This window comes from Amblyomma americanum, chromosome 4, assembly GCF_052857255.1.
Source record: "Amblyomma americanum isolate KBUSLIRL-KWMA chromosome 4, ASM5285725v1, whole genome shotgun sequence".
Classification (NCBI taxonomy): Eukaryota; Metazoa; Arthropoda; class Arachnida; order Ixodida; family Ixodidae; genus Amblyomma; species Amblyomma americanum.
Genome location: NC_135500.1, coordinates 26,898,453 through 26,911,594, shown reverse-complemented (window position 1 = coordinate 26,911,594; position 13,142 = coordinate 26,898,453). Strand labels below are relative to the sequence as shown.

Below are 13,142 nucleotides of genomic sequence, written 5' to 3'. Positions count from 1 at the left end.
AAAAACAGCATGAACGTTTCAGAAGGCTTCATATCGAAGGCTTCGCAGTGCCCACAGAGTGGCTCGTTGTCGACTGAGCTTACGTACCTGGCGCTGACCGTAATTATTGCTGCAGAAGGCGTCGAAAGGAACATGTGCGCAGGTCCGTCCCAGGGGGCAGTCTTCCGCGAAGGTAGCAGCAAGAGCTAATCTTTAAAGCTGGTAACGACAAAGCACGTACTTGAGGCGTGATCTGAATCTGAAGCATGGCCCAGGAAAGCCTGTAAAAACAGGATAAACGTTTCAGAAGGCTTCATCCTGAAGGCTTCGCAGTGCCCAAAGAGTGGCTTGATGTCGACTGAGCTTAAGTACCTGGCGCTATCTGTAATCATTGCCGCAGAAGGCGTCGAGGGGACCCGTGCGCAAGTCCGTCCCAGGAGGCAGCTTTCCACGCAGGTAGCAGCGAGAGATTATCTTTAAAGCTGGCAGCGACAAAGCACGTAGTTGAGGCGTGATCCAAAGTTGAAGCATGGCTCAGGAAAGCCTGTAAAAACAAAATAAACGTTTCAGAAGGTTTCATCCTGAAGGCTTCGCCGTGCCCACAGAGTGGCTCGATCTCGACTGAGCTTAAGTAGCTGACGCTGTCCGTAACCATTGCCGCAGTAGGCGTCGAAGGAAACACGTGCGCAGGTCCGTTCCAGGTGGCAGCTTTCCACGCAGGTAGCAGCGAAAGATTGTCTTTGAAGCTGGTAGCGACAAAGCACGTACTTGAGGCGTGATCCATACTTGAAGCATGGCACAGGAAAGCCTGTAAAAATAGGATAAACATTTCAGAAGGCTTCATCCTGAAGGCTTCGCAGTGCCCACAAAGTGGCTCGATGTCGACTGAGCTTAAGTGCCTGGCGCTGTCCGTAATCATTGCCGCAGAAAGCGTCGAAGGGAACACGTGCGCAGGTCCGTCCCAGGAGGAAGCCTTCCGCGAAGGTAGCAGCAACAGCTAATCTTTAAAGCTGGTAACAACAAAGCACGTACTTGAGGCGTGATCTGAAGTTAAAGCATGGCACAGGAAAGCCTGTAAAAACAGGATAAACGTTTCAGAAGGCTTCATCCTGAAGGCTTCGCAGTGCCCACAGAGTGGCCTGATGTCGACTGAGCTTAAGTACCTGGCGCTGTCCGTAATCATTGCCGCAGTAGGCGCCGAAGGGAACACGTGCACAGGTCAGTCCCAGGTGGCAGCTTTCCACGCAGGTAGCAGCGAAAGATTATCTTTAAAGCTGGCAGCGACAAAGCACGTACTTGAGGCGTGGTCCAAAGTTGAAGCATGGCAAAGGAAAGCCTGTAAAAACAGGATAAAGGTTTCAGAAGGCTTCATCCTGAAGGCTTCGCCGTGCCCACAGAGTAGCTCGATATCGACTGACCTTGAGTAGCTGGCGCTGCCCGTAATCATTGCCGCAGTAGGAGTCGAAGGGAACACGTGCGCAGGTCCGTCCCTGGTGGTAGCTTTAACGCAGGTAGCAGCAAAAGATTATCTTTGAAGCCGGTAGCGACAAAGCACGTACTTGAGGCGTGATCCAATGTTGAAGCACGGCACAGGAAAGCCTGTAAAAGCAGGATAAACATTTCAGAAGGCTTCATCCTGAAGGCTTCGCCGTGGCCACAGAGTGGTTCGATGTCGACTGAGCTTAAGTAGCTGGTGCTGTCCGTAATCATTGAAGCAGTAGGTGTCGAAGAGAACACGTGCGCTGGTCCGTCCCAGGTGGCAGCTTTCCACGAAGGTAGCAGCGAAAGATTATCTTTGAAGCTGGTAGCGACAAAGCACTTACTTGAGGCGTGATCCAAACTTGAGGCATGGCACAGGAAAGCCTGTAAAAACAGAATAAACGTTTCAGAAGGCTTCATCCTGAAGGCTTCGCAGTGCCGACAAAGTGGCTCGATGTCGACTGAGCTTAAGTACCTGGCGCTGACCGTAATTATTGCTGCAGAAGGCGTCGAAAGGAACATGTGCGCAGGTCCGTCCCAGGTGGCAGTCTTCCGCGAAGGTAGCAGCAAGAGCTAATCTTTAAAGCTGGTAACGACAAAGCACGTACTTGAGGCGTGATCTGAATATGAAGCATGGCACAGGAAAGCCTCTAAAAACAGGATAAACGTTTCAGAAGGCTTCATCCTGAAGGCTTCGCAGTGCCCAAAGAGTGGCTTGATGTCGACTGAGCTTAAGTACCTGGCGCTATCCGTAATCATTGCCGCAGAAGGCGTCGAGGGGACCCGTGCGCAGGTCCGTCCCAGGTGGCAGCCTTCCACGCAGGTAGCAGCGAAAGATTAACTTTAAAGCTGGCAGCGACAAAGCACGTAGTTGAGGCGTGATCCAAAGTTGAAGCATGGCACAGGAAAGCCTGTAAAAACAGGAGAAACGTTTCAGAAGGCTTCATCCTGAAGGGTTCGCCGTGCCCACAGAGTGGCTCGAAATCGACTGAACTTGAGTAGCTTGCGCTGTCCATAATCATTCCCGCAGTAGGCGTCGAAGGGAACACGTGCGCAGGTCCGTCCCTGGTGGCAGCTTTCCAGGAAGGTAGCAGCGAAAGATTATCTTTGAAGCTGGTAGCGACAAAGCACTTACTTGAGGCGTGATCCAAACTTGAAGCATGGCACAGGAAAGCCTGTAAAAATAGGATAAACGTTTCAGAAGGCTTAATCCTGAAGGCTGCGCCGTGCCCACAGAGTGGCTCAATCTCGACTGAGCTTAAGTAGCTGGCGCTGTCCGTATTCTTTGCCGCAGTAGGCGTCGAAGGGAACACGTGCGCAGGTCCGTTACAGGTGGCAGCTTTCCACGCAGGTAGCAGCGAAAGATTTTCTTTGAAGCTGGTAACGACAAAGCACGCACTTGAGGCGTGATCCAAAGTTGAAGCATGTCACAGGAAACCCTGTAAGAATAAGATAAACGGTTGAGAAGGCTTCATCCAGAAGGCTTCGCCGTGCCCACAAAGTGGCTCGATGTCGACTGAGCTTAAGTACCTGGCGCTGTCCGTAATCATTGCCGCAGAAAGCATCGAAGGGAACACGTGCGCAGGTCCGTCCCAGGTGGCAGCTTTCCACGAATGTAGGAGCAAAAGATTATCTTTAAAGCTGGCAGCGACAAAGCACGTACTTGAGGCGTGATCCAAAGTTGAAGCATGGCTCAGGAAAGCCTGTAAAAACAGGATAAACGTTTCAGAAGGCTTCATCCTGAAGGCTTCGCTGTGCCACAGAGTGGCTCGGTCTTGACTGAGCTTAAGTAGCTGGCGCTAACCGTAATCAATGCCGCAGTAGGCTTCGAAGGGAACACGTGCGTAGGTCCATCCCAGGTGGCAGCTTTCCACGAATGTAGGAGCAAAAGATTATCTTTAAAGCTGGCAGCGACAAAGCACGTACTTGAGGCGTGATCCAAAGTTGAAGCATGGCTCAGGAAAGCCTGTAAAAACAAAATAAACGTTTCAGAAGGTTTCATCCTGAAGGCTTCGCCGTGCCCACAGAGTGGCTCGATCTCGACTGAGCTTAAGTAGCTGACGCTGTCCGTAATCATTGCCGCAGTAGGCGTCGAAGGAAACACGTGCGCAGGTCCGTTCCAGGTGGCAGCTTTCCACGCAGGTAGCAGCGAAAGATTGTCTTTGAAGCTGGTAGCGACAAAGCACGTACTTGAGGCGTGATCCAAAGTTAAAGCATGGCACAGGAAAGCCTGTAAGAACAGGATAAACTGTTCAGAAGGCTTTATCCTGAAGGCTTCGCCGTGCCCACAGAGTGGCTCGATGTCGACTGAGCTCAAGTAGCTGGTGCTGTCCGTAATAATTGCCGCAGTAGGCGTCGAAGGAAACACGCGCGCAGGTCCGTCCTAGGTGGCAGCTTTCCACGAAGGTAGCAGCGAAAGATTATCTTTAAAGCTGGTAGCGACAAAGCACGTACTTGAGGCGTGATTCATACTTGAAGCATGGCACAGGAAAGCCTGTAAAAACAGGATAAACATTTCAGAATCCTTCATCCTGAAGGCTTCGCAGTGCCCACAAAGTGGCTCGATGTCGACTGAGCTTAAGTGCCTGGCGCTGTCCGTAATCATTGCCGCAGAAAGCGTCGAAGGGAACACGTGCGCAGGTCCGTCCCAGGTGGCAGCTTTGCACGAAGCTAGGAGCAAAAGATTATCTTTAAAGCTGGTGGCGACAAAGCACGTACTTGAGGCGTGATCCAAAGTTTAAGCATGGCACAAGAAAGCCTGTAAAAACAGGATAAACGTTTCAGAAGGCTTCATCCTGACGTCTTCGCCATGCCCACCTTCGCAGTGCCCGTGCCCGTCTATTTTACGCGCGGCGATAAGAGTGATGAAAATGCGCGCAGGCACTCTATGACGGTTAATTTCTGCGAGAATAGGAACAAGTGCAGCGTGTGAGTACGTATTATTTCCTGCACCTTGAAGAATTTCATGCTTTCTGCTTTTCTCGAGAACCAAGAAAAGTCTGTGGCAGCTTGGTTTGAGGCAGAATGCTCTACTGTGTTAAGCGCATGGAAGAGAGCCTACGGCCTTGCAAACCAACAAAAAAAAACAAACTACAGCTGATATGCGAGCTCTGCTCACCAAAGACGAAACCTCTCACTTCATTCTGTAATTTTGCTGTACACACTGCAGAAAATGCCAGAAAACTTTAGACACAAACTGTCATTTCAAGAAAAAATGCAATGAAGTACACAGTTAGCAATCCCAGTTGCAATAGATACGGCTCTCTGGTGTTCGAGCTGTTGTAACGAGGAAGAAGTAAATCGCTTGAGCAGTCATCAACTATTTCGTCGATCATTTAACTACACGTGACAATATTGTCGTTCAATGAGAATTTAGAATCATTCGTTCCAACGCTGAGCGTTGCTGCGTTTTTCGCCAGGGGCTTCATGGGTAGGCTCAGGACAAAATGAGTTTGGCGTATACCTTCACAAAGACATTATTTTACTGGAAGCGGAGCTTTTATAAGCTTCAAGGGGCCATGAATAACATCAAACACAAGTGCCACCGTCACCGGCGGTTTTCTAAAGCTAACTACGGCGCGTCAAGGTAGTTTTAATCGCAGATGCACTCATTTTGTAACGGTAGTGATGGACTCCTTCTCGAACTCTCGAACTGGACTCGTTCTCGGACTGGACGCACGCACGCACGCGCGCGCACACACACATAAACACGCGCGCACACACACGCACACACACACACGCACGCACACGCGCACGCTCGCTCTCTCTCTGATAGGTTTTCTCTCGCTGAGGCAAATAAGGCTTACGCCTTAAAATGAGTGTTTTCGGTGAACTGGTGGCTCACTTTGAAAAATGCAATGGATGAGCCTGGTTTCGTAATAGCCGTTAATTTTCGCATCGCCACGCAACCGGCACTCACGTTTCTGCGAAGGCCTTCGACACGGGGTCGGTGACTCCGGGTGCAGCCTTGCGGCCGACGAGTGGGGCGTCAAGCGTGACGACCAGCGCCGCGAAGCCGCAGCGCTCGGCGAGCAGGGCGTCGTCCAGAGTCAGCGAGCGCTTCCTGCGTATGTCCAGCTGGGCCCAGAGGACGGCGTCGGGCCCGGCCGCCGTCGCCACCTCTTGCAGCGGCACCGAGTGCATCACGCTGACCGCCATCACAGTCCGCGCTGCGCTGGCAGCTGTCGGAAGCACAACGTGCACGTTGATCGACAGGTAACTAGGAACAACTTTAACTGAAAACGGGTACCTCATACGCTTGAAAAGGCAACGAAGTGAAGTAAAAGTGTTAGTACCACAGGCCGCTTTCATAAGCAAACTGCGAGGACGTTAAGACAGCGTTTTGTTTGTAGCGATAGCTACGTTACGGTACCATTTCGAGCCTTCAGCGTGACTGCGCTGCCACGCTATCACGTGGTGCGGAGCAGCTGCCGGCGGCGCGACGCCGTGGCTGATCACGTGGTTCGTCAGCTGGTTGGTCACGTGACGAGTGACGTTGTGCACAGCAGCTGCTGTGGCCGGCGGCGCTGCGCGCCAGCGAAACCGAGCTGTCACAGCTGTGCGCATGCGCCGTGTCAAGTGGGACGAAGATGAACGGAGCGGCGAAAGACTGCCTTTGCAATTTAACTCTGCCAACTCCACTCGTCCAGCTGTACATATCGCGTCGCTTCAGGTTTAACCAGAGCTAAACCACTGCCAATTTTTTAAAGCGAAAGCTTTACTATTCCCTCCGCACTTCTTCGCTGTGTTATGGTGTATAGATACCATAGCAGTGTGCGCGCGAGTTTGACCTTAAACGAAGGCGAAATCACGTGACAGCTATAACGTCACTAGGCCGCAGCCGAAATCGAGCGCTTGCCTATGTTTCTTTATGCCGTCGACATTGTGTTCATTGGCGTTGGCATTGACAACGTGCTTGACTCCGATGATTTTGAATAATGGAACGGCGCATAGCTGGCTCCCTGGGTGAGTGGAAGCCTCAATCGCGCTTTGAGATACGTGGCGGTGGTGAGAGAGAGTTATGGAACGCATGCATTAGTGCTGAGAACGTTGTGGCAAACACGCAGCACTGCAGCAATAGGCCACAGCGTTCATTGGGTGACCAACCTCTCGCGATCAGCCATTAATTTAACTGCCGCCTGCCACGCTGGGCGCGCTGCCTATCCAGTGTACGGAGCGCACTCAACGTTGCAGACGCCAAGCCGCGTCTACTTGACCGATACACCACAGCTGTCCCTTTCTAACGAGGTTCAACTAAAATATCTATGGTAAGCGAACGGGAACCTCTTTGTTGTTTGAGGCCAGGACGGGAGATTTGCAGACTACTGACATATAGAGCCAGGTTCACAAGTCATGGCTAGGTGGCTTGAACCACCGCCCGGTTTAAATGGCTCAGCCTTATCTATCCATCCAGCAGTAGTTAAACCGCAGCATTTTTTTTTCTCTGATATCTGTGGCTACAGGTTACACGGCCATCCATTCTAAATAGTGATCAGAAAGTCCTTCTTGGCCTTGACGTTAGGAGTTGGGGTTCAAGGAGTTGTCCGCAGTGAGTCTTTAAAAGAAGGATAAATTGAAGTTTGCTTGTATGGATGGATTACGGCCTTTTAATTATATCTACTTTCGCTGAAAACTAAAATTTTGTACGCTACAAAAGGACAAAAACTGAATACAGGTGTCGCCATCATTGGTCGATTTCCTAAGTGCTGCGGCGCGTCGATAGAGCTTTTGGAAACGGATCAGTTGCATAGCCATAAACATTTTTCAGGGGGTGTTATACGCCGCCGTTAAAAAAGTAAAGAGAGAGCTTCCGCTCAAGCAATATTGCCGCGAATTTTTGCGGCGTTTGTTCATTCTGCAAAGGTACCGGCACGCCACTAAATCCATTTCTATGCGATGGAAGAGACGACCAGATTTATCTTGATTAACCGCATCATGGTGGGTGAACAGCGCAACAAAGGCCCACCATGAATGCTTTCCAACTCGCCCAAATCTCAGCTTTACTCAATGTGACCGCATCAAGGCGGAGCCGATTCTACGTTGTTCCAGAATGTTGTGGCAACTTTGCACGCGCATCTCGAAAGTTCGCTATCAGCTTCAAATTGAGTATAATAATAATAATTGGTTTTGGGGGGAAAGGAAATGGCGCAGTATCTGTCTCATATATCGTTGGACACCTGAACCGCGCCGTAAGGGAAGGATGAAGGAGGGAGTGAAAGAAGAAAGGAAGAAGAGGTGCCGTAGTGGAGGGCTCCGGAATAATTTCGACCACCTCGGGATCTTTAACGTGCACTGACATCGCACAGCACACGGGCGCCTTAGCGTTTTTCCTCCATAAAAACGCAGCCGCCGCGGTCGGGTTCGAACCCGGGAACTTCGGATCAGTAGTCGAGCGCCCTAACCACTGAGCCACCACGGCGGGGTTAAATTGAGTGCTGTAGAGACATTCTTTCCGCGACCACCGAGTGCTCTTTTTGCTACGCCGCCGCCGAGACATCATGTTATCAGTGGGCTCAGGTCAGCCCAAATAAAGAGTTTCGTTTGAAAGCCCTTTTCGCTGCTTTCCTGCTCGCTGCACTGCCGTCACCACTCCGTGACATTTGGTGGAGGTGCGAGGTTCACGTTCATGTACCGGACAACTGCTGCAAGCCGTGAGGCCAGCCCTTTGCGCTTCACCCCGGAGGACGTGTCACCAGTTCCCCGAGCCGGCCGACGTCTCCAAGGAGCGAAACCTCAGTTCAGGACACTGCCGGGCAGCACCCGACAACGAAAACACGCCGCAATAACAACCATGTCCTCGTCAAAGACGTCGACTCCGATCGTTCTGCAGAAGCCACGGATGCCACCAACATTCAATGGCTCCCCAGGTGAAGAAACCGAAGAATAGACCAATGTGAGCATGTGGCATCGCTCTATACTCTAAAATTTTTCACGCTCAGCAAGCGTGAGTGTGGATGATTTTTTGCACGCCTGTTCTAAGCGTGGTGTGTTTTCACGCTTAGTAAATGTGGGTGTCGATTGAGAAATCACGCTTCCTGAGCATGACTCACAGGAGAAGTAACACAAGCCAAGCGTGAGTGGAGGCAATTTTTTGCACGCTTGTTTTAGGTGCGGTGCGCTTTCAGCGCTCACGCTTGCCATGCGTGACTGGCGATATCCTGTATACAGTTGGGATTGGTACGACTAAAATAGGTCACCTCTTTTTCTCACTGCAGGGCTCAACAATTACATGGTAAAAAACCGCGATTCTTCTCCTACGACATGGGTGCTATTCAAGAGACAACTTTTGAAGGTATTCACTAGTGTCGTGAGGAAAGAAAGAGCCGACCGACTCCTCCAGTCCTGGATCAAGCTTCTGAACAAGCCCGTACGCGGTTACGTCGAAGAAATGAAGCGCCTCTTTTGTCGCGCCGATCCCTATATGACAGAGGAAAAGAAAGTTGAGTGTTTAATGCGCGGCGTCAAAAAACAACTTTTTGCAAGCCGTCCGCCAGCTGCCAAACCGTGAAGAAATTCATTCAAGAAGCCTGCCCTTTTGAGAAGACCCTCGACGTCCGGATTGAGCAGTACAAACGCGCTTGCTTATGTCTGTGCAATTCGTCCGGACAGGATGAGCACCACCAGCGACAACTTGGCCGGAAGTGGGGGTGTGGCGGCCTTCGGCCTTGTCAAGCTGCCTTAATGACAGCTTTTTCTTCACGCCTACGGCATCATGTTCGTTTGATGGAAATAAAGTTATTATTATTATTATTAGGTTATTCGTGAAATCGTCCGCGAGGATCTACGACGATTGCTCCCCCTCCCCTCCCACAGCAGCAAGCAGCGACTCTCATGGATGTGGTACGGAAACAAGTACAACAGACACTTGACACCCCGACTCCAACGGCTACAGAAACCCAGGCCATGACAACGCTGCAGCAGCAGGCAGTCCTTCGCTCTAACGACACCCCGTACGTCCCCTCCGACATGAAACATTTGTTCCAGAACGCCACATCCCTGCTCCCACCCGCCCCGCCCAAGAGCGACGCTAAAGCCTCAGGAAATGCGACGCCTGGAGCACTTCCGACAACCTGCCACTGTGCTTCGATTGCAGTGAAGACAGCCATATTTTTAGGCACTGCCCCTGCAGTAGAAGGCCGGCGTGGCTACTCAACTGATGCCCCACGATCCCGCCTAGGCCAACAACGTCGGGAGATCGACGAGTACCTGCGCCGCGAGGATTACGTGTCATCGAGCAATCTGTCCCGCTCACCACCAACCTTTGGAGGTGAGGTTGTTCGCCAGCGAAAAGACGAAGATCCTCTACCGACCACGCCGTACGAAGACGCCACACCCGCTACACCGACGCCGTAAACAAACACAAGCTCGACCGCGATTCCGCCGGACTTCAGAATGACTGCACCTACCAGAAAAGACCCGACGATGCGAACTACCCGCGAACCACATAGGCGACGAAGCCGTGACCCGACGCCGAGGACGATGTGCAACGCAAGAGCCAGGACACCCCACTTAGAAGTTGCTATCGACGGCCGGAAAGTTACCGCTCTAGTCGAGACCGGTGCCGATTATTCGGAGATAAATGGAGCATTCGTCGCGCAATGCAGGAAAGTCACGACCGTCTGGGATGGCCCACAAATTCCTACTGCAGGAAGCCGCCTGATAACGCCATCGGGGCAGTGCACAGCACGAGTGGCCGTTAAGGGACATACCTTTGCTGCGACCTTCCTTGTACTACAGCAATGTCCCCGCGACGTGATACTGGGCATATATTCTCTAAATCACCATCACGTGACCATCGACCTGCGTTCCAAGCCCATCACGCTTTCGATGGACAAAACTATCCCATCGATGACAACCATGGAGCAGCAGGCTTCCCTGAGTGTCCTAGATGAACAAGTGAGCATTCCACCCCGATCAAGCGTCATGGTCACCGTAGGTGCCACGGATGCCAAAAACATAAAAGCTCTCATCGAGGGGAACACGGAGTTGCTTATAGAGCGAAGAATCGGCATCGCAAGAGCCATTGCACGTTTCCGCAATGGCCAAGCTGAAAGGCTGCTGAAGAACTTCAGCGAAGAATATCGGCACGTTATCAAAGGAACGACGATTTCTTTTTTCGACGATCTATCCGACGTTCGCGATGCCTTCGCCATCTCCGATCTAGCCCCGGAAGATTCGCCTAAGGAAGATTACAAGCACGTCTTCAGCATAAACGCAGGCTTGCATCGGAACAAGCAAGACCAGATCCGCAATCTGCTTCGAAGCTACAACGAGTGCTTCTCGGCATCGCCGAAAGTTTGTCAGACGCTGATTGCCAAGCATAGCATTGTAACCCACCAGCATGGCCGACTTCTCCGCCAAAGCCCCTACAGTGTGTCGCTCCGAGAACGACAAGCCATTCGGGATCAAGAGGAAGAAATGATTCGCGACAACGTCGTCCAGCCATCGAAAACCCCTGGGTGGAAGCGGTTGTTCTAGTCAGAAAGAAAGACGGCGCACTTCAATTCTGCGTCGATTACCGCCGCTTGAACAACACAACGAAGAATGACGTCTACCCCCTTGCCCACATCGACGACACACTGGACCGGCTCTACAACGCCAAGTATTTCGCAATGATGGACCTCAAGAGCAGCTACTTGCAAATGAAGGCCGATGACAGTGCTCGCGAGAAGGCCGCATTCATTACTCCCGATGGCCTCTTCGCGTTCAAGGTGATACCATCTGGTCTTTTTTTCTGCACCAGCGACGTCTCAGCGAATAATGAATAGTGCTGGGAGGCCTGAAGTGACAAATTTGTGTAGTATATTCAAATGACGTCGATGTCTTCCCTCGAACTTTTAAGACCATGTGAAAAGACAATTGAGGCAATCAAGTCGTCCCGCCTAACCATGAAAGCAGAGCAGTGTCGCTTTGCCTATGAAGAGCTGCTCTTCCTAGTCACCATCGTTAGCAAAGAGGAAGTACGCCCAGTCCCGCAGAAAACGCTGCTATCGCACTGGTGCCACCACGGGCTGATAAGGAAACTTGGTGTAGATTCCTAGGACTGTGCTCCTATTGCCGACGATTTGTAAACCACTTTTCGCACACCGCCACACCTCTAACCCAAATAACAAAGGCAGACGTACCATTTAAACTGGAAGCGTCACCAGCAGAAGCCTACAATAAACTTCAGTGTCGTTTACAGTCCCCACTGATCCTCGCGCACTTTGATGAAAACGCCGAGAGTGAAATTCATACCGGCGCAAGCAGCTTAGGCGCCGTCCTCGTTCAGAAAACCAACGGACTGGAGAACAATCACATATGCTTGCCGTTCTCTGCACAAATAAGAGGCTAACTGTTCAACAACTAAGAAAAAGTGCCTTGCAATCATATGGACCACGTTGAAATTCCGCCCTTCCCTCTAAGGGTGACCTTTCAAGGTGGTCAGCAATCACCACGCGCTATGCTGGCTTTCCAGTTTGAAGGACCCCTCCGACCCTCTAGCTCGATGGAGCCTGCGTCTCCAGTTGTTTCACGTCACCGTCGTTTACAACTCCAAGCACTCTGACGCCGAATGCCTGTAACGTGCCTCTGTAGATGCACCGCTGCCTGACGACGATGAGACCGCCTTCCTGGGACACATCAGCTCCAGCTGTTTTGCACAGCAGAAAAGCTCGGAACCAGACCTAAAACACCTCATTGTGTACTTGGAGGACAAGGTTTCTTCACCCCTGCCTCGTTCAAGCGAGGATTGTCTTCCTTCTGTCTGCAGAATGATGTCCTCGTGCAGAACATCGCAGCGAGCAAAACAGCCTACCTTCCTGTTGTAGCTGCAAATCTCCCCGAAGAAGTTCTACAGGCTTCACACGACGAGCCGACAGCTGGATATTGTCACGTAGTGGTGACGGCAGTCGAAGCAGCGATGAAGACGAACGAAAGGGTCTTCTAAAAGAACTGTTTATTGGGCTGACTTGCACCCAAAATGGACTGAATCACTCGGCGGCGGCGAAGCGACAAGCGTGCTCGGCGGTCGTCGAACAGAATGCCCGCCGCTGTCGGCCGTGCTCAATTTAAAGCTGATAGCGAACATTCGAGATAAAGGGCGCAAAGTTACTAGAACATTCCGGAACAACGTAGAATCAGCTTTGCCTGGCTGCGATCAATCGAGATAAATCTAGTCGCGTCTTGCGTCGCAAACAAAGCGATAAGGTGGTGTCGCGGCAGATTTGAAAAACGAACAAACACTGCAAATATTGGCGGCAATATGTCGGTTTTTTAGCACCCTCTGCCGCATTCAAGACAAGCGTTACGGCCCCGACTGTCCGCTGAGGTCGCACATTATGTGAAAACCTGCCAAGACTGTCAGTGACGAGAGACCCCTCCCACCCGACCAGCAGGATTTCTGAACTGGCTTATGTATAACCTTATCCATGTTAATACTTCTGTGGAGGTCACCCAGGAGGGCGACAGCGGCCACATTTATTGAGGGCTGCCGGAGATGAGAGTGTGGAGCGTTCTCTTCGGCTCGCGCTTCAGGTTCTTCCTGCTCTTCGCGTGTGCTGCTACGGCCGCTACGAGGTGGCGCTACAGGGGCCCCTGCCCAGCGCGAACAAGGAGTTCGCGCGAGATGCGACGCACTGAAAGAAGAATGCACAAGGGAGCACACACACTACATGAAAAGGAACAGATGTGAAAGGCCGGTCAAC

The 13,142-nt window shown here is 51.6% G+C and overlaps 1 protein-coding gene across 4 annotated transcripts in view; it reads right to left on the bottom strand.

Annotated features, from left to right (window-relative positions):
- LOC144127845 (2-Hydroxyacid oxidase 1-like) overlaps positions 1-13,142 on the bottom strand; it is a 349,853-nt gene that overhangs the window by 213,602 nt on the left and 123,109 nt on the right. For all 4 annotated transcript variants that reach the window (XR_013313585.1, XM_077660809.1, XM_077660811.1 and 1 more), the window contains one exon: positions 5,378-5,639. Coding sequence is in view for 3 of the 4 variants with exons in the window: in XM_077660809.1 (XP_077516935.1) it covers positions 5,378-5,639 (262 nt within the window). In the remaining variant the exon portion in view is untranslated. The remainder of the gene's footprint in view (positions 1-5,377; positions 5,640-13,142) is intronic.